The sequence below is a fragment of the Peromyscus maniculatus genome, chromosome 6, assembly GCF_049852395.1.
Source record: "Peromyscus maniculatus bairdii isolate BWxNUB_F1_BW_parent chromosome 6, HU_Pman_BW_mat_3.1, whole genome shotgun sequence".
Lineage (NCBI taxonomy): Eukaryota > Metazoa > Chordata > Mammalia > Rodentia > Cricetidae > Peromyscus > Peromyscus maniculatus.
In genome coordinates, this window is record NC_134857.1 from 105,569,423 (window position 1) to 105,591,329 (window position 21,907).

A 21,907-nucleotide genomic window follows, 5' to 3' on the forward strand; every position below is an offset into this window, starting at 1 on the left:
CTTACACATACACCACAGTGTGTGCATGTATGCCCACATGCCCACACATGAACATGAGATAAAATCATTCAGTCTGGAATAGCAAGCTGATTTTCATCATTCATTATTCTTTCTGGATAATTAAAAATATAGAACCTAGCATTTTCCTAAAGAGAGATGTAGATGAAATCTTTATTATAAAATGGACTTTCTCTAATTATACACAAAGCTCCTCCATTCTAAAGGTATGTTTTAGCACTTGCTATATTTACTGAATTATAAATTCAGGTCAATGTACTTCAGTAAGTTTACTTTACTATATTTTAGATACACTCCAAGGAGTTAAAAAAAAGAAGGAAATAAATGAAAAATAGTATCTATGAATGACATTAGGTTCTCCTCTTGTACCTGAACATAATAATTCTTCTCAAGTCCCCATGTCAAAAACAAATCATATGAGACACTGCAGTTAAGTCAAGGGCCCCTTTAAGAGGAAGTCCTCCTCAAACTAGAAAAGTGTTTTGGGAAGAGGAAGACATGCTTGTCTTTCATTATAACACTTTTACTTCTCATGGCACTTTCCATAATATATACTCTATTAACCAAGTAATTAACTGACTTCTTAAATATAATAAAAATGTTTCTGAGAAATAGCTACCTATGCTGCTTCACAAAATATATTTTGGCAAGCCTATCTTCCCAGCATTCAAGAGGCTGAGGCAGGAGGATCACAGCTTTGAGGCTACCCAGGGCTACATAGTAGGTTCTATGCCAGCAATAGAGTGACATCTTTTCTAAAAAAACACTACATCACAACGAATCCAACAAAACAACCAACAACTATGACACAGAGCCAAAAGTAAATAGCTGTAATGAAGACAGGGAGAGGTGTTGAAAGACATTGGTTCAACATGGCTTAGCTCTGTCTTCACATAAGAGTTGACAATTCAATATCATCATTTTAGTTTCAGAAAATGGAATTTAACGTCACAAGTTTAAACAATATATTTTAAAAAAGCAAGAAATAAATAGTTTTTAGTTCTTGACATCTAGATACATATATACATATTTTGGTGCATCCTAGAGCAAAGAAAATCTGTATCTACCAGAAATAATGTTTCAACATAAAATCATTAAATAACGCACAGACCACATAGCTTGTCTGAAGCTAAAGCACTAGTTCTCAAGGAGTAGCTTGTCAGCCTGACCAATAGCTTTGCATCACTAGGGAACCTGAACAGTGTTCTAACCATCCAAGACTTAGTAAGTTGTCTACACTACTGTACGGACAAGAATGCCACAGGATTCTGACTGACCAACACCAAGAGTTAATGAGAAGATAAAGAAAACTGTTTCTAAGTTTTCTGGACTAGAGTAATCAGAGTTTGAATATAATGGAGAATCTGAGTAGGATTCCTGGCTACAATGAAGGCATTATTAATCTGCATGAAATTTACCTCTACTCCCTCAGGACTGGGAAGCATAGAAACAGGAAAATGAACATGTGTAGAGCCAGTAGAGAGGAGCCTGAAAACCACAGATCATATCACGGAAGCTAAAGATGACAGCACCCTGAAGCACCATGCCATTACTCTCTCAATCCTTGGGTCTATCCTAGAGATGTGTCAGTTGCTGCACATTGGGAAGGCACTCCTGATGGCCTAAAGACTAGGTGGCGGTGGCACACGCCTTTAATCCCAGCACTCAGGAGGCAGAGGCAGGCAGATCTTTGTGAGTTCATCGCCAACCTGGGCTACAGAGTGAGTTCCAGGAAAGGCGTAAAGCTACACAGAGAAACCCTGTCTCAAAAAACCAAAGGACAATGGATCTCATTTACTTGTTTTCTTCCTTCTATTTCAGTGAGAAAACTAGACAGACCAAATAAAAATGAAGCCAGGACACATACACATTGCCCTGCACTCCCACAGCTCTCCCAAGATGAATTCTGCTATTTGCCACGTGGAAAGCAGGAAGTAATTAATGCTTCAGCAAAGTTAGATAAGTTAGTATAGCAAGTAAGAACATCAAGTTCCACCATTAAGTATGGCCATGGACAGTTATCATCTACCCAAAGTGCATTGTTGTCTTTGCACTAATAAAGCTGAAGACACAGTGACAAAGGCATTCGAACAAAGGGCCAACGTCTACTGAAAACCCATGCTTTCCTCTTCTCTGTTTGCTACAACACTGTCAGGCAGCATCTTGGAATTTAGTATTAAGTATTCCACCAACACAGCCAGAGAGTGGGTGCTTTGGCTTTGGTAGTCCCGATTTTTCACAAGCTATACTCACTATTCTCTGTTAAAATGTGTTCTGAAGGTAAAGGATATGGTCTAATCTCAAAGTTAGAAAGGATACCTGAACAATGAAAAAGCTAAAACTCTAAATACAGCCTTTCTCTAAGTTTCTACTCCATTATATCCTTCCTTCAGTTCTTCCTTCCTTTTTTTTTTTGGTGGATATGTGAATTTAACTCTCTGGGTATTGAAGTAGTGAGAACCATTTTGCATTTCAAAAGAATCAAATATGTGCAATTCCTTTGGGAAAGTTGTTAACTTAGAGCTTCTTTTAATTGCATTGACTATTAGTGCAGTAGAAATTAAACATGACTGGTCACTGAGTACAGTTGTCACATTGACCAATTTAGAAAAAGTAATTTAGGAATTTGGGGGTTTTGTAACCTGAAAATTTTCCCATTTCTTGGTTTCAAAATGTATTACAACATTTTATTATAATGTTATTTAATATATAAAATGAAAAAATAAGGTATGCCATTTTTTCATTTAAAAAATGAGCACTAAGAAATAAATGTGTCAAGCTCATCGACAGTAGCAAGTATAATTTAAAAATAGAACTGTTTGGCTTGGAATGAGGATATGTGAAAAATACAGCAAGTATAGGAATCCAACAGCAATTTATTATAAAAACTATGACTGGTAGAAATATCAGTTAAAAATATTTCCCTTAACATTGCCAATGTTTTATCAATATCTAATTGAACAATTCTCAAGTGTACAATAATGGTTTAAGTACTGATGCTGGAGCAGAGGACTTAAAATTATGCTAAACCCTTTGATATCAACTTCAGACAGTGGAATGTGGTCGCAGAATTGGAATCTGTTCATAGAATTGCATCTCGTATTATGTCAATAAATCCCTTTAGCTCATGATGCTTACAGACGCAACAGACAGGTTATTTAATGTTGCAAATGCTGCAGAATGAATGGTGAGTTACTGATGACTCCCACAGTTCCTAAATTACTTTTTTATAGATTTGAATATCAAAATCTTCTTCTGGTTTATTACTACAAAAGAATGCCAAAATGTTATGATAAACTCACAAAACTACAAAAACATAAATCTACCATTTCCTGCCTGACTCGCCTTTTGTGGTGAACATCTGAGCTCAAATGGAAATAAATGGCAGTCTCTTCAAACACTATGGTCTTCAACTTTCTGTTCTCCAAATACCAACATAACTGTGTGAAGACACCTTATAAACCAATAGAATCCATCCTAGGAACCCAGGTGGTTTCTCAGGCCACATTTCACTTGCATCTTGAATTATTAGATTATCAGGGTAAACAATTTCTCACACTACATCAATGCAACATTGTATTATTAATAATGTGTCTGTTTTTATTTCAACCAGATCAACCCAGAATCCCTAAAATGTAAGAATCCAAATAGTTTCTGATGATTCTTGTACTAAGCACTCACAATCATTGATATCAAATAAGACTGAAGAAACAGCTATCTCTGTAGTCTTGAACACAACTGCATGTGTAATGAATAATATGAATTAAAAGGGTATAGTCATTTTGACAAACTAATCAATAGCCCAGAAATTTATGGTACAAGTGCCTCCCAGAGTCTGGGCTTGAATGAGCCACTCAAACTCTTTTTATCTATCTGTCAAGTGATGGGCCATCATGTATGTCTATTCTCTATTTTGAAGGCAGAAAATTACTGAATGGAGCTGGTCCAGATACAATAGTTTTTACACACTCAAACATCATGAAAGTTTCTAAAAACATCTTTTAGAAATTTTTCCATCTCTTCATCCCATGCTGCAAAATTCAAATCTCACTATCATTTCCAGACATGTAGAAAATGAAATATGTTCCCAATATGAAATACCAAGGCAATTAACAGCTGGGTGGTTGTTATGGAATAACATTTCTCACCAGCTACTTGCTGGACCCTCTTGTTTTATTGTCATAAACACGTTCTGGAATTGTATGAACACCTGAGAAATTCATTAACATTTAAAACACTATTGTGTAGTTATCTCAGATATAAATGAGAGAAATCTCAGTAGGAAGATATATGCTCTAAGCATATAAAATTTCAACAGAGTAAGGGGAACCAAAAGGAGTAAGATAGACATTTGTCAAAATATCCATACTAAGGATGGTACACTAAAATGAGACTAATCTTGCATTTAAGATCCAAACCTTCCGTGCTACTAATCATGTTACAGTATAACACACACCAGGTACATTCAACAGTATGTGTAACCCAACCAACAGACACGAGCAGCTGCTGCTAATTAGAAGCACACTTTCACCAGAGTCACTACAGAAAATTCAATGAGAGAAGAATTGATAAGCTCATAAAAAGTTAGTCAAGCCAGTGTTAACCAAGTTAAGTCTAAAAACTTTTCAATTAATACATTAGGTGAGGCTCAATAAAACCCACTAAAATGGTTTATAAAAAAAAAAAAACATAAAACAAAACAAAACCCAAGATGACCTAGAGATGCTTAGTGGTTAAGAGCACTGACTGCAGGGCTTGAGAGAAGATGGCTCTCTTCCAGAGGCCCTGAGTTCAATTCCCAGCAACCACATGGCGGCTCATAACCAGCCACCTGTAATGAGATTTGGTGCCATACTCTACCATGCAGGAGCACATGCAAGTAGGACACCGTATATGCAATAATAAATAAATAAATCTTAAAAAAGAAGAACACTGACTACTCCAGAGGACTCAAATTCGATTCCCAGCACCACAACGATCTGTAATTAATGCATGTGGTACACTGACATATATGAGGCCAAAACACCCATACATGTAAAATAAATAATTTTAAGTTTAAAAAGAAACACAATATTAAAACTAGTTAATATATGGTTGAACAGAGGGAACCAAGGCAGTAAAATTAAATTCAAACTATAGAAAAATGCACATATACTATGTATCTTAATAAAGACAGAAAGCACACAAAATATAGAACAGTCTTGTATACCTATAATTCACTGTTCAAGTTGATGCAACTCAAGAAATATCCACTGAAACTGAAAGGGGGGATCAGAAGAGCTTTCTCTAATCAAGAGACTGAGTAGATAAAGAGAGAAAAGTACTGAGACCAAAACCAATATTGCTGGCAGAGAGCACTGGTCTCACTGGGAAATGATGAAGCCGTAGAAAGAGCAAAGCTATCTCTGTGACATTATAAATGACCCTCTCGAGGTAAAGACAGCTTTGTTTACTAAATCCTTGAGGAGCTGCTTCTAAAATCTGACTTTAACTATCTTTAGGAAGGCGAGCGATACATCACAAGGTGACTCTTCATGAACAGCTGAGATAGGTTAAGGTTAATTCTCATCTTCTACAGTAGCCAGTGCAGCTGTGCCCTTGACACTCCAGTGACTGCATCAATTCAAGCTGCTAAGCCAGCACTGGACACAAAGCCAACTACTCCTGTGCTTCCATGTCACATGGACTATAGCAAGGTATTTCTTAAGTATCACTTCAATGGGTCTACCAGAAAAGACTCACATCTACATTCCAGTTACCTGATTTCACTGTAAGAAAATACTACCCGGTGATCATTTTTATGTTAATGCCTACAGGAGACAGTCTGGGTCTTCTCTTCATTGAGGGCCTGGCAGACTTTTTGTATTTAGTGCCCACAGTGGAAATGAACCATTTGTACAGGTAGCTATTTTCACAGATGAGAGAAAATAAAATTATATAAGCTTTACTACTGTTTAAGTGATATAAAGTACTGAGTTATCATAAAGTTAGAAAACTTTTTTAATATATATGTGTGTGTGTGTGTGTGTGTGTGTGTGTGTGTGTGTATATATATATATAATGATATATTATATCATCCTTGCTAGTTTAGGTAGCTAATTAAAACAAAATATGATAGAAAAAAGATTTCTGAAGAACAATGGACTGATGGTTAAACTAGCAAAAAAGAAAAGAGTGCAGTTTTGAGAAGCCAGATATTTCTAATGTATCATTAATTCTGTTTTTTAAATGAAACTGCACTAGGGTATGCTTTTCTTAAAATGTTACATTTGTTATTAATTTTAATTAGTGGATTTCCTACTTTGAAATCAGTACTCACTTTTACTATAGATTGGAAATGTTCTAGTCACTATAAATTCCCAAAGAAGTACCTTTATTCTCTCCATTTTTACTGCGTTTACCAAACACCATGCTCTGCATACTATTTGTGGAGAACAGAATGTTTAATTAAAAACAAAATAAATTATGCTTATTAAAACTAAACAGCTAAGTATATTCTCATAGACTGTAGTTATTACTTAAAAATCTATTTTCCATTCAATCTGTTGCCTACACAGGACAGAGAGCCTCTTGATACTATAGATCTGCTCACCCAAAGCAGATGATTTCCAGGGAGGTGAAGGGTCCACAAATAAAGAGGGCTGATCAGCTATGGGCTCTTAAAGTAATACTAACCAATACTTTTTCTTTCAGAAATAAAAACTGACACTTATATTTTTTTTTAAAAAAATTACCAAGAAGTTCAGCAAACCTTACTTCTGGCAGTGGGCTGGCCGGCTTTGTTAGGATTCCTCCAACGTACACAACGTTAGGCAGCGTGGGTCTTGGAAACTCCAGTGCTACATCAGTACACAACATCCATAGGCTGGACCCATGAACCAAATCATACATGGACTTCGCAGGCATCAGGTTATACTTCTGCATTATCCTCTCATATTTGGGAAGAACCAGAAAGCTAACCCCCAGTCTGGAAATGAGGTAAACGCCAGTATTTTTCATCCTTTCCAGGAAGTTCATGCGGTCTGTGAGGAGTGAGTTAAACTCTGGGACATAAGCTAAAGGAGCAGGGGCTCCTACTTCAGCAGGATACCAAAGGCCAGTAGAAAATACAGCATATTTAACTCCTAAAAGATGAGCGATCACAAATCCACACATATCATTGGGGTCCACAAGTAGCAGGTCAAACTTTTCTTTTTTCAAACCCTGGATTAGGGCTCGGTTGCCAACCATCATGTCACAATTCTTAGTATAGTGGTCCAGTATGTCAACCAGTTCAACTGCTGTCAGTCTCCCAGAGAAAATATTCCGCATTTTAGACTGCAGGAAAGCATCTGAGGTGGTACTGTTGAAGATCCCTGGGTATCGCTGGAGGCTGTAGTGATTAGATGGGGCAATGTCTCTGCCTTCTGAGAGGAGGAACACCGTGTGGTGTCCTCTCTCGTGCAAGGCTGATGCTAGCGTCTTGAAAATGTACAAATGGCTTTCAAACATAATTGGCGGCACGATGATGATTTTGGCAGCCCTTGCTATTCCAACAGCACTCCATAGGAGCATGAAATATGTAGTGTAAGACTTCATAGCTGTGAAGACAACCAGAAAATGACTTAAAACAGTATAAACAGATAGCCATTCAAAACAACCACAATGATTTTATTTCCCAAAACAGATGATGATCCAATTCTTTTAAAAATTATCTTAATATTGTTCCAAAGCATCCTTCACTTAAATAAAAATTATTAAGCACAGAATTGGAAGAGATCGACAAACAATGCATATCAAGACCAATCTGAAATACATTGTTTCATCAGTAAATAAAAACTTTTTAACCCAGATAATAACTTCTGCAAGGCCTAAAGACAAATGATAGTACTTCTTTGAACACTATCTATGAAACAGTATTAAAAAATTCTGATTCTTAATACACATCAATGTTAATTCCAGGAAGAGTGACAATTTTTAATTTTCAGGTATATCAGTACACAATTGCTACTTAAATCATTTTAATTTAGTGGTTAACAATCCCATTGAGACTAAAGGTTTCCAATAAGAGGGCACACTTATAAGTAAATAGTGGTTTAATAATTCGGTAGAAAATGTATTTCCCTCAGGTGAAATCATCTTCAGTATGTTTTTTTAATCACTACATATGCTAAATATCCTGGCAGTCAGTATTTATGTAACATTTTATTTGTTATATACTGTGTTAATTCAGGGCATCACCCAAGTGAATGACTTTCAAAAGAAAAGTCCAGGAAGAGTAACAGTATATTGAAGAAGGGTTGGTGAATGAGTGTGTCCCAGACCACACTTCCTCCATTCCACCTTCAGCTAGAGTGCCGACCTCAAGCCAGCCGGATGGACACCTCAAGACACACGTTATAAATTCTAGGGATGAGACTTGTGCAAAAGCAGATATGCCATCAATACTGTTGTTTACTGTCGCCCTGTGCACACCCAAGAGCTACTTAATAATGGATCCATGGCAGACAGCCACTCTTCTACTCTGCTGGACTAACAATCAGTTTGTACTTCAACCACACTCAAAGCCATGAATTGATCATAAATTGAATAATAACAGTAGCATGGAAACAAACACTTCCTCTGTGTTTCTTACTCTTCCTTATCTTAGTATATTATTTCAATCATTACTAAAATTTTAAAAGAAATAACATAAAACAATTTGCTTCAATGAACTTCTTATGTCCTAGAATAGCACTGTCCAGGAAAATATTCTGTGAGATGAAAAATGTGTGGGCCTGTTTTTCTATTGGGCATTCTACTCACCAGTAACTACTGAGCAGTTTTATGAGGCTAGGAAGAGTGAGAACTGAAATCCAAATTGTATTAATAGTTCAGCTACAGGTAGCTAATGAGTACTGTCCTTAAAGAAAAAAATTAAAACTACTGACTCTATACATTGATTTAAAAATTACTATTTAGGCCGGGCGGTGGTGGCGCACGCCTTTAATCCCAGCACTCGGGAGGCAGAGCCAGGTGGATCTCTGTGAGTTCGAGGCCAGCCTGGGCTACCAAGTGAGCTCCAGGAAAAGCGCAAAGCTACACAGAGAAACCCTGTCTCGAAAAACCAAAAAAAAAAAAAAATTACTATTTAGAAATATCAACATTCTCAAGGCAAAACAACTTCTAGAAATAATGTCTACCATGCCTCCAATAAAAAACAGTGACTATGAGAAAACAAAATTACTTAAGCTACCATGTCTCTCTACTTAAATACAAAATCAATTATGAAAAAATCATGGCAGCACCTAAACACCAGCACTGTAAGCATCACTGTGTAAATAAGAGGAAGGACCACAGCTAGCAACAAATGCTGAAATTCTCCTGGTTCATAGTCAGCTGAGCACATTATCTTCTGGTATTTTATACAATATCTTATCCTAATACTCATCTGTGTTTTAGGAAGACTGTTATTCACAACTGTATAGGTGAAGGTGGACTGGAGGAGACAGTGGTACAAAGAAAGAGGGAGAGGGATCGCAGCAGATGAAGGGACACAGAAGGAAAGAAGGGAAAGGAAAAGGCTGGGAAAGGCTCAGGGAGCACAGTAAGAGCTCAGAGGAAGGGGGTGAAAGGGATGGAGGGACCCACATGCTCCCTGCTGGAAACTGGCTGTTGGAAGAGGTGTAAGCTTATGTCCTTATTGGGAGGAGGGAAGGGGTGGCTGGGGGTGAAAAACGAGGAAGTGACAGAGGGTCTTGTTAAGGGGAGGAAGAGTTTGAGGGTGGCAGGTGTGGGGGGGAGGAGGGGACAATGAGAGGAAAACAAGCAGGAGGACAGGGGAGATGGAAGGACAGGTGAGGCAGGCCCTGGAGGGGGAGAGCCAGGTGAATGTAAGGCTCTCCATGTCACAGGGGGGTCAGGGCAGCAGGAGGAGGCAAATGGTGGTGGAGGAGGAGCCCTCCCCCAAAAGTGAGAGGTGAGCCACTGACCTCAGCCTTCTGACCACAACCAGAGCAAAGCCACAAGCCCTGTACTGACGGGAAGTTTGGGCTTCTTCCCAAACTGTCACTCTGCAGCTCCAGAAAGCTGAAAGGAAAAGATGGAGAGCCCTGATGGGGAGTCCTGAGGATGTCCTGATTGGAATTTCATTCCCAGACCACACAGTGAGCTCCTGAGCTGCCTCAATGAGCAGATCCAGCTGGGCCATCTATGAGACCTCACCATCAGGACACAGGATCTTGAATACAGCACCCATATGGTTGTGCTGGCTGCCTATAGCCACTACTTCCACAAGATCTACATGATGGGGGTGAGGGGACTGTAACTGTAACTGGTAACAGGGGTGGCAGGACAGCTGCTGGATGAGCAGGAGCCTGTGTGTGAGTGTGAGCCAGACTTTGTAGGGCCTGAAGCCCTGGGTGCCCTGCTGGAATTTACCTACACAGCCACACTGACCACCAGCAGTGCCAACACACTGGCTGTATTTCAAGCTACCTGGCCACTAGAAATCCCGTGTCCTTGTTGCCTGTATGGAAATTCTACAAAGTAGTGGGCTAGAAGCCACTAGCTCAGATGAGGGTGACTGTGAACAAGCCTGACAGTACCTGGAGGCTTTTGCCACTGCCACCAACATAGCCTCAACCTCAGATGTGCCCAATGTGAGGACAGCCCTCCACAGGAGCCCCTCCAACCACCACCACCACCAGCTTGACCTGTTGCCTGCCACAGCTGCAAGCCCTGAAAAGCTTTTCTTCAAACCAAGGGGGTCTGAGCAAAGCATCTGGTCCCTGATGCATCCATAGTACCCACCCATCCCTTGACTTACCAAGTGGGAGCAGTGGGTTTAGGGACAGCTGGTCCTCCCACAGGTGATGCCTCACCTCCTGACTGGTACCAGAACTATGAGGTCTTTGAGAGGGAAGAAGAAGAGGAGGAGCTGGTATATCCTCCAGCCTATGAGCTAGCACAGCGCAATGAGCCCCGAGAGGGCTCAAATGAATTTACCATTGATCCTGACCTGATGGCCAAGACAAGCTGGTGCATAAATGCCATTCACAAATGCCCAAAGAGTGCCCAGTCTGTCACAAGATAATCCATAGGGCAGGTAAACTACCATGTCACATGAGAACCCACACTGGCGAGAAGGCCTTTGCCTGTGAGGTCTGAGGTATCCGCTTCACCAGGAATGACAAGCTGAAGATCGACAAGCTGAAGATCCACAGGAGAGTGTCCCTATACTCATGCCTACATTGCCCAGCTGGCTTCCTGCAGAGCTAAGAAGACCTCAAGAACCACATGTGCCTACACACTGTGGACCTGCCCTATGAGTGCCACCTGTGCCACAAAGCTTTCACCAAGGAAGACCACCTGCACACCATCTCAAGGCCAGAACTGCCTGGAGGGGTGTACCAAAAGCAGGATGATATGCCACTGAACTACCCACCACCCTCGACCACCATATCCACTTAAAAAGTGATGATGTAATATATTAGTAGGAAGGTCAGGTGCCCTGGGCCTCATCTTAACATTTCAAGTGAATGGGGAGCCCAGGGCTAGGGAAACCTGGGGCTCAGTCCCAGACAGTGAGGAAGGACAATGTGGCCTCCACTCTCTCTACTTGTTGCTTTCCCACTCCCTGCTTTAGTCTGGGAAAGTATTTCCCCCCTCTCCATTCCCTTCATCTACTCCTGCACCACCCCACCACCACCACCACCATCATCACCACTACCCCATCACCACTACCCCACACCCTCCCACCCCCGCCTTGGGTGTAAGAGACACTAAGAAATAATAATTTAAAATTCATTTAAAAATGACTTTCTAGGTAGAAGTTTTATTGACAAAACATGATGTGACACTAAACCTCTTCTCTATAAGCATTTACACATTTTCTGTTCCTCAAAACACTAGAGTAGGTATTGGTTTGTTCATACACTAGAACTGATGGTTCTAGACCACTGTCTGAGGATTTTAGATTAACTATGACCCACCAATTCCAATGTGTGACACATGACAGCACTTGGTATTTTATATTGCAAAGAATAGTGACTTGTTTAACACTAGGTGAAACAACAAACAAACAATTACACCAGAGCAGGTTTGAATGGGGCTGTAAAGCAGTACTGTCAACTTCAGAAGCCACTCAAATGATACATAGTTATTTTAAAGGCACTTGAACAGCTCTCTCCAGAAGCCCACACCCACACTTCAGCTTGTCTTATCCTTTCTCTGGTACCTACTAAACCTTGTGCTTAAATCATGTTAAAATTTCTTTCTGATAAATTCCAATTCTGCTTCAGACTGACTTGTCCTGAAATTATTTTCCATGGCACAGTCAAAAACCCCAGCCTCACCTGAATAAATATTTCTGACGAGAACTCCTAAGGCAGTGAGGCAGTGGAGAGCAGGTTCCCTAGCCAGTAGTCACACTGCTACTGACAATTAAGAGTTTTTCCTTGAGTTTGCAGGTTCCATTTTTCTTCCTTAGGTAACCCCAATAATCACAGCACTGTTATAAACAACTAAGAGAACTACCATTACACTCAATCACAACAGCACTAAATGCACTAAAGAAATTCTGTGATATGCTAGATGCTAAGGCATGAGAAGGTGACTGTGGCTTCTGTTCAAGGGTAACGTCCTCTCCTTCAACTTGGTTCATGGCCAAAAAGATGAAAGAGAACATTGCCAGCATCTAGTTTCAGTCACATAAATAAGTTCTCCTACAGGAGAAGGAGATGGAGTAAGGCAGGAGCCTAGAAACCTCTAGTTAAAAAGCAGAGACTCCTCCTCACTGGGGCACACAGGTACTGAAGCAGGATGAAAGGCTAACATTCTTGCCACAGTTTGGTCTCTCTCCTTTATTTTGGCTTAAGGTGTTATCCTTGGGTCACTTTATTCTTGTATAAAATAAAGACCCCTCCAAAATAAAATGAGGGTAATTGTTGTCTAGGACTGACAGCCTGCCCCTGGAATGGAACTAACCATCTGAAACCCCCACAACCCCTCCAGCAAAGAATTCTGTCTGAGATTACTTTTCAAGACGTGATCAGAGATGATGTTAAGTAAGAACTTCCTCCTCTAAACCTAATGCTCCAATAAGTTTCCTCAAAAAGGACTTAGGGTCATTTAACCCCTTTTTTAGTTCCTCTTCTCAACATGGCCACAATGAACATATCTCTACTTTTAATTTCTGCGGTGACATTGTGTTACCCCAAATATTGTGCACCCTAATAAACTTATCTGGGGTCAGAGAACAGAACAGCCACTAGATATAGAGGCCAGAAAATGGTGGCACACACGCCTTTAATCCTAGCATTCCAGAAGCAGAGACCGCCTGGATCTCTGTGAGTTCAAGGACACACTGCAAACAGCCAGGAATGGTACCAAGAGCCTTTAGTCTCAGGAAGTGATAGCAGAAAACAGAAAGGTATTTAAGGCATGAGAACGAGGAACTAGAGCTGGTTAAGCTTTTAGGCTTTTGAGCAGCATAGTTCAGCTGAGATCCATTTGGATGAGGACTCAGAAGCTTCCAGTCTGAGGAAACAGGATCAGCTGAGGAATTGGTGAGGTGAGGAAGCTGTGGCTTGTTCTGCTTCTCTGATCGTCCAGCATTCACCCCAATATCTGGCTCTAGGTTTGTTTATATTAAGACCTCCTAAAAATTCGTGCTACAAATTTCTGTCTCTTTAACTGGTATATGGGGACTGGTGGCTGAGCCCAGGCTTCAGCCCTAAAAGCTCTGGTTACAGGAGGAGAAATGCTGTGTGCATAATTTTTGCCCTAATAGTCACTCTTACGTGCCTCATAGCTGGTGTGAGACTGTGGCAATTATTAACACTCCAGGCCATGCATTCCAAAGAGTAGACCCAGAAAGTTGTAGCCACAAAGGTGATTGGAGCCAGAAATGCCATTCCTCCATGTTTATGCCAGATTACTGTTTATGAGCAGCTAAACTACCTGATCTGAGCCACTGTACCATCTCTGCCTATAGCACCAGGGTGATGAATCACCATGGTCTTCCCAGAACTAAGGGATTTCCCAAGGGATGGGCATTTCAACACTACAAATGCGAAATTCCTGAGCAAATCAAGCAAGTGGCTCACCTCATAGCTTTGACCTTAGAGTTCCTTTTTCTGCTCCTGAGACTTGAAAGCTTTACTTCACTTACACTAAGACAGTTACTTCTACTTTATGAAACAAGCCTGAAAAGGTAAAAACCCTGACAAAAGCTAACACCTAAGAAATTAATCCACTTTATTCCACTATATAATGAAAGGTCAAAAGTTCACACACATGCATTCATGCACCCAATTCAGACACAGACACACACAGACACACATACACACACACACACACACACACACACACACACACACACACACACACACACACGGTCAAACGCAGCTGTACTTCTATAGCTACTACTTTCCCATGAAAGCAATACCTGGTGTCCTAAAGTAAATTATGACTAGAAGTTTGCAAATAGCCACTAAAAGTAAAAATCCTTTCACAGACTAGGAGCAGAATTCTCAGCATAGGGTTGGAAGAGAACACACCATTTAGAAAAGTATGCTCCCCTGTTTTCAGTTAGCTTTCAGGGTTTTTTTTCCCACCTTAAAGAAAAAGAGGTGGGGAAGGGAGGGGGATCTGGAGATAGCCCAGTGGTTAAGTGCACTGCTTGAACTTCCAAAGGACCCAGGTTTGATTCCTAGCCCCCACACGGCAGCTCACAAGCATCTGTAACTCTGGTTCCAGGGAATCTGACATCCTCTCCTAACTTTCTATACACCATGCATGCATGTGGTACATAGACAAAGATGCAGGCAAGACACCTATACACACAAAAATAACATAAAATTAAAATGATAAAGTATGCCCAGTACTGTGAACTAACTGGACTATCATCCACTAACAAAATTCAGGATAACCATTAGAAGTTAGTGGCTAGATAAGGAGATTTTCAAAATCTACCACTTTACTAAGTTTTTGGTTTTGATTTACTCAGAAAACAAAACAACAACAAAAAACATTTCTGTGCTTGTTTGCACAAAATTTTCAGGTTTGCACATAATCTTCAGGTATGCAGTTTACCTACAGATATGAGACAAAAATTCTGAATGAAAAGGAATAATGTAGTCTATTTTACAAATTTTGTTTTTTGTTTTTTGGGTTTTTTTGTTTGTTTGTTTTTCAAGACAGGGTTTCTCTTGTAGTTTTGGTGCCTGTCCTGGATCTCAACCTGTAGACCAGACTGGCCTCGAACTCACAGAGATCCTCCTGGCTCTGCCTCCCAAGTGCTAGGATTAAAGGCGTGCACCACTACCGCCTGGCCTATTTTACAAATTTAAAAAATAATTCATTTGAGTCTCCCCGTCAGAAATTTCTAGTCAAAATTTCTAACACAATCACTTTTAAAAGAAAAAAAATTACCTGTGACTAACAACTAATTTGAAAAGTCATGATGAAAACATTATTTTCATATGGTATTATTGCTTATATATTAAGCAATAATTAACATATTCCATTATAGGAAGTGAGACTGATATAGCTGTTTGGGAGTACTACAAACAGGCAGATCTTGCTTTATATAAATGAAATACAAAACGATATTAACCATTAGCAATACCTTCAAAAAAGGTCATAAGGAATGCAGAATGGCTGATGCTTTTGAACATCCCAAGCTAGGCGCACTCACACTCCTCACTCTAATCAGCCACCGTTATCCTCTTCCTAACATCTGCACTACGGGTGGCAAAGCTGTAATGAGAAACTCAACCCTTCTCCTTTATCAGTAATAGCTGGCCCCTGTCCACATAAGAGTTTCTCCTCAACCATCAAGCAGAAGGAAAAACAAAAGCAAGGCTAGAGAGAAGACACAAAAATAGGACAAAATAGCTATCAACAAACACTGCACCCGGGACCCCAAACCCATTTATGCCTAATCATGATAAATTTAGCTATTTAAAACTTCAAAGTTGGATTTGATAGTTTGTAACACTAGCATTCAGGAGGCTGAGGCAGGGGGATCACTATGAACTCCTAGCTAGCCTAGGTACAGAATGAGACCCTGTCTCAAAATGAAAATGATGATGAGTAATAGTAATAAATATAATTTTATATCCTAAGAAATAATAAAACACAAAATTTAATCATCTATGAAATGATCTTCAAATTTTAGGACCCAAAAGACTCACTTCAAATGTTAAGCAAAAATGCAGATTCCAAGGTCTCTTCAGCAAATACCCTGTGACTTGGGTAGAAAAGAATGTGTACTTTAAAAAACCAGCTGAAGATTTCTTTGTCATTCACCACCACACTAACTGGTAAGAATCTAGCACCTAACACTTCAGTGCAGAGTTATACAAGTGATACACGGAAGAAACTGTGGTGTAAACTAGCAAGACCTGAGGTAAAGCATATCTCTTTGGAGAATTCAGAAAAGCACACTGTACAGTCTCAATCCTTAGGAACACAGAAGAAGCAGCTGAACAATCTCAAAACATTTACAAGCTTCTTCCTGCTAAAATTACCTACCATCTCTACATGAATAAAGCTTTTAGGACTACGCTTGTAGTGAACATGCGGCCATCCTGTTCACTGTCATTCCTTTCAGGACTGGGTTTTCCCTCTCATCTAATTCATTTCACAAATCCTACATTAATTTATGTTGGTAGTGTATTACTAAATGGAATTTCCTAGTAAAATATATCAAGATCAACTTAGAAATATAATTAAAATAGTTGCCGATGAATAATTAAGATTTTGGCTTGGAAGTATATTTGAGAGTCCAAGATCGCTTTTTCAGTTAGCTCATTTCTGAAGTATAGAAATTTTAAATGACTTATAATGAAATAGAAAAGTCAAAGAAAGCACGATACATAAATCCTGTCATTAGTATCTTTGTAAATGAAGCCAAATATTTTATTTCTTTGAGACTAATTATCTAACCTGCCAAGTGAGACTATCAAATAGGAAGGACTTGAACATCCTATTATAAAACCTGCTCAAAACTAGATTTAAGTACAAGTTTAGAAAGAGCTAGGAAAATAACTTACTGGGGGAGGGGCATGAAAAAGAGGAAAGGAAGTAAAAAGGCTAAGTTTAAGGAGATTCAGGTGGTATGATCATAAAACAGTGTGATCAAATCAATGGAGTACTAAATTTAAAAATAAGAAATGAATTCAAGTTGATTTCCAAATTAGGTTACAGAGACTCTTCAATTGACGCGAACTTCATCGCACATGTTAAAATACAAATTAGGCTTTGACAGATCAGGAGTGAGAATCCCCAATTTATTTCTTTCTGAAACAAGCTCTCTAGGGACATGGGACTGCTGGTATTCATATAAAGTAACTGTCCACATAGGTCAAGATTTAGCCAACACTCTAACAGTCCTAAAATAGTCACGACAAGATCATGGTCAAGCAGTCAGCAATGCAAACCTGCAAGGAAGCAGATTACTTTTCAATCACAAATATGCAAACGACAATGTGCTGAAAATAATGTGAGTACCTAATGGACTTAATATGTAATGTTTTAATTGACTTGATAAGGAACCAATCTTTAAGCACCCGGCTACAGTTTAGCTCTAAAACATCTCTAGCTTTTAAAACCTAAAGATGCTTTAAAACTTCATTGTTGCCACAATCAAGAGACCAGGTCCAGGTTTTTTGTTTGTTTGTTTTTGTTTTGTTTTGTTGGTCTTTAGTTTTTGCTTTTTTCTAGACAAGATTTCTCTGTGTAACAGCCCTGGCTGTCCTGGGTCCCATTTTGTAGACCAAACTGGCCTTGAACTCACAGAGATCTGCCTGCCTCTGCCTACAGAGTGCTGGGATTAAAGGCATGTGTCACCATACCCAGTTGAGGTCAAGTTAACATTTTTGTTCCACAATTGCTATCCAGGTGATAAAATTGAGAACTACTACCCCAAATGGGTAACTGTGAGAGAGCATCAGAGCAAAGTCTAAAAAAGTGACAATCATCTGTCTCAATTTTTAGATGAATTAATGAGTACGTATTAACTGAACTAAGAATACCTGACTTCATTTACACAGCCAATTAGTTACTGAAATCACTATATCATGAGTTTAAGTTATAAAATTAATCAAGGAACTGTTGATCAAAAAAAATCTTAAAACCTAAGCCAAGTTGTTCATCCTCAAAATGATCACAAATTTTCACCATATGAGAATATGAACCAACTAGGCATCTAGTATCACAGACTAATGAGCCTCAAAAGTAGCCAGCATCATAAGCAAATGGAAGGTTTATGCAAACAGACTGCTGGGTGTGCCCTCACAAGGTAGATCTGAGATGAGCCACGGAATCTGGTATTTTAGCGAATTCACAGGTGATGCTGAAATTACTGACTCAAGAGCCATTTTCTGAGAATCAATGATAGTGATAAAAATGTATAGTTGTAAAACAATGTTCCTTTTACTAAAGAAAATGGTGTGATTAAATCACTTTCAGTGTTTATCACATCCTAGCTATAAAATGCGCTCTCGCTCTCTCTCTCTCTCTCTCTCTCTCTCTCTCTCTCTCTCTCTCTCTCTCTCTCCTAAAAGACTTAGGTTTCTTTTTCTATAATTCTGCCAAGACTTGACCAGCTTGGTACTAATTATGTCCATGCCTCTGCATCATTTGATCAGCATCCAGAAAATACAGAAATTCTTTGTTTTGACTCTGACTTCATCCTTAAACAAAAAGAAGAGATCCTAAGTTATCCAACTGAGATTTTCTAAGGTTTAAAACTTCTGACAAGCGTTTATTTTTTAAACCATGCTATATGTTTTAAAATACTGTGCTATAACACTTTGCAACTCTTTTATTGAGATTTTGTTGACATACAATAAGATGCATAAAAGTCACTGTTTAATAAAGGAGCATCAGAGAAATTCACTGTCTTATGAAGAACCTAGCCAAGTCTTTGCCTCCTAAGGATTAATATAACTTTGCTGTTTTTCATTCTAATAGTCCATGCGATTATTGTTTTGAGACAGGTTTTCACACATTAGCCCAGTCTAGCCTGGAACTCTATATATTTATAACTTTATTTATTTTAGTGGAATACAGCATTTAAATCTGAAAGAAATCTAGGTTAAATTTTGATCTCTCACAATGCAACTCTATTCAATTAGCAATTACTTAGAATTCTTAATGTTATAGAAATGTATTGGAATGCATAGGACTTCCTCTACTTGTTAAAAATATCCTTTATTTGCTATCACTAAATATAATGGCATTATTGAAAGTCACAAACTAAACATTCATATAATGTCTCAAAATTGTTTTTGAGTTTTAAAAAGAGTAGTCCAGCCAAATATTAACCTAAAACCACAATTCTATGTACTTCTGTATCCTGTGGAAGTCTTCACTAGTAAACTAATAATAAACTTGTCTACTGTCACAAAATTCAGGCACAAGCACTATGAGAAGCTCTTTGCAGACCATTAGATTAAAAAACAGCAAAACTGCGAGTTCCCCGGGACCAAAGACTTGGGTAGGTTCTTCATGAGGCACAGTGTGTTTAAGTATATTTATATTAGTTTTGACGTTTGTTCATTGCGGATATATAAATCTTTTGTATATCCCTGATGTCATTACTGCTTCTGCAAAACTAATATAAATATACTTAAACACAAAAACTAATATATTTTATGTAAAGTAACACAAAATACGATTAAAAGTGTTTTCATCTAAAAAACAATTGGAGTCCTAATTTAAGTACTAAATATAACTGAGTTCACTGCCGGGTGGTGGTGGCGCACACCTTTAATCCCAGCACTTGGGAGGCAGAGGCAGGCGGATCTCTGTGAGTTTGAGGCCAGCCTGGGCTACCAAGTGAGTCCCAGGAAAGGCGCAAAACTACACAGAGAAACCCTGTCTCGAAAAAAAAAAAAAAAAAAAAAAAAAAATATATATATATATATATATATATATATATATCTGAGTTCAAATTCTTTCCTTTGACAAAGGGACAATGTTCCTAATGAGTAGTTATCTACCATCACAAGCAAGCCATAGCTAGTCACTGGCAAAGTCAAAACGATCACTCAGGTTTCCTGATCCTCTCTAGTATATCATGACCGAGACAGGTAAAGACTTTCCAAAGTTGTCACTACAGCATGTCAGATAGCAGGTCAATTATGTTCTTGAATTCTGGGATACACAAATCAAAACAGCAGAAAAGCCTTAGTACTAAACTTAAACATTTATACTGAAAAGCCCTCCAATACTTATACTATTAAAAAAAAAAACCTACAATACTTTTCATTCAAAGGTAGATTTCTACCATGCACCTGGCTGTTTGTTGAATAAGTGGCTGGATTACCTCTTAAATTTCTCAGATCACTAAGAAATTAACATTCCTAGTTCACAAAGATTCACCTTTGGTGAAGACAGTAGGAGTTGTAATAGGAACCAGATTGCATTTAGGCAAGTAAACTAAAATCCTTCATATATACATCTATATAGATATAGATATATAGAGAGAAATAAAGTTTAGTGAAAGAATTTTAGTATTTATATATTTATGATATATATATATATATATATATATATATATATATATATATATATCATAAAGTGTTCAGGTCCATAAAGGCTGCATTAACTACTATAAAGGTCTCAGACACCATGTTCTTAGCCTTACCACCCACCTGTAAACCCATCAGTAGGATCTGGCAATAAGAACTCCTGAAGAAAGAGAAGAACTTTATCTCCAAAAGGATACACAGGGTAAGGAGAAAGGAACGAAGCAAAGATATCCAGAAGGGCTTGTGTCTATGTTTTGTTCACAGTTTAAAACACTGTAACAACATTCCAAAATGCACTTACTTAAAAGATAACTGGTCTAAGTAATACACAGCCCTCGATGCCTTTACTGGCACATGACACTTCTGTGGTTTAAAACCACTAAGTTCAATTACTATTGCCTATATGTACTCAGGTGTGCAGCTATCCACTGGGCATAAGCAACCTACCAGTGGCCACTCCCCTTCCCAAAAGAAAAGTTACTCCTTACACAATAGCCATCAACTTCCAAGAGCTCTTCAGCTATGGTCTGTGGTAGCCCCTCCTTCATCCATTCTGGAATTTTGTCTGGCTTTATGTTGAGTAGGTCTTACACTGGTAGCCACAGCTGCCGGAAGTTCATATGTGTCACAGACATATCATGACCAAAGGAAATTTCTCAGCGTTCTTTCCCATTCTCTACCTCTGCTTGCTTCCCTCTTCCACCCTGTTCCCTGAGCCTTATGGGTGAGAAGTTAATATAGATACCCCAACCATGGCTAAGCATTTGCAGTCATTATTCTCAGCACTTTGAACAGCTACGGCTCTCTGCATTAACCATTACCCACTGCAATAAGAAGCTTCTCTGCCCAAGATTGAGAGTGGCACACATTTATGAACATAAAAGTATTTAGAAAGCAGTGCAACAAAATGACCATTTATCAAAACAAAAATAGTAAGATCCCCCTGGGTCCTATAACCTCCCTAACTATAGGTCTTAACTACATTTACAGTATCAAGCATGAATTCCCTCCTGTGGAACTGGCCTCGAATCCAATCAAGAGAGCTTAACCCAGTTGCCAGTCTTCCCACTACTGTATCAGTGCCCACATCTTCCTTTGCAGGTTGCTGAAGGGGCCAGTATGGAACTACTGATGTCTTTTCTCTTAGGAGCCTGCACAGTACCTTCTAGAACTACTTAAGCTACACTGGAGGGAGAGTTTCCGAGTCACTTCCAGCTTGATTTCTCTACATCCTGTAATCAAACTATGTTGTGTCTTTAGCAATAGGGTCCTGTCATCTATCTATAGGAGGCAACTAAGAACAATGGCAATAACCTAGAACGTTTTGAGTTCCTATGGGAACTTCCTGATTCGTAGTCAGGTAATGTGTATAGATTTTAATAGTCTTC

The 21,907-nt window shown here is 38.9% G+C and overlaps 1 protein-coding gene and 1 pseudogene across 4 annotated transcripts in view; one reads left to right on the plus strand and one right to left on the minus strand.

Annotated features, from left to right (window-relative positions):
* Window positions 1-21,907, minus strand: part of Ugt8 (UDP glycosyltransferase 8) — a 71,589-nt gene that overhangs the window by 38,390 nt on the left and 11,292 nt on the right. For 3 of the 4 annotated variants that reach the window (XM_042279832.2, XM_006970411.4, XM_076574925.1), the window contains exon 2: window positions 6,775-7,598. In XM_042279832.2, coding sequence (XP_042135766.1) covers window positions 6,775-7,596 — 822 coding nt within the window. In that variant the 5' untranslated portion in view covers window positions 7,597-7,598. Of the gene's footprint in view, window positions 1-6,774; window positions 7,599-9,968; window positions 10,061-21,907 lie in introns of those variants that run through there. The other variant, XM_015993313.3, reaches the window with a different exon arrangement.
* LOC102927255 (zinc finger and BTB domain-containing protein 7B pseudogene) lies at window positions 10,092-11,448 on the plus strand (annotated as a pseudogene).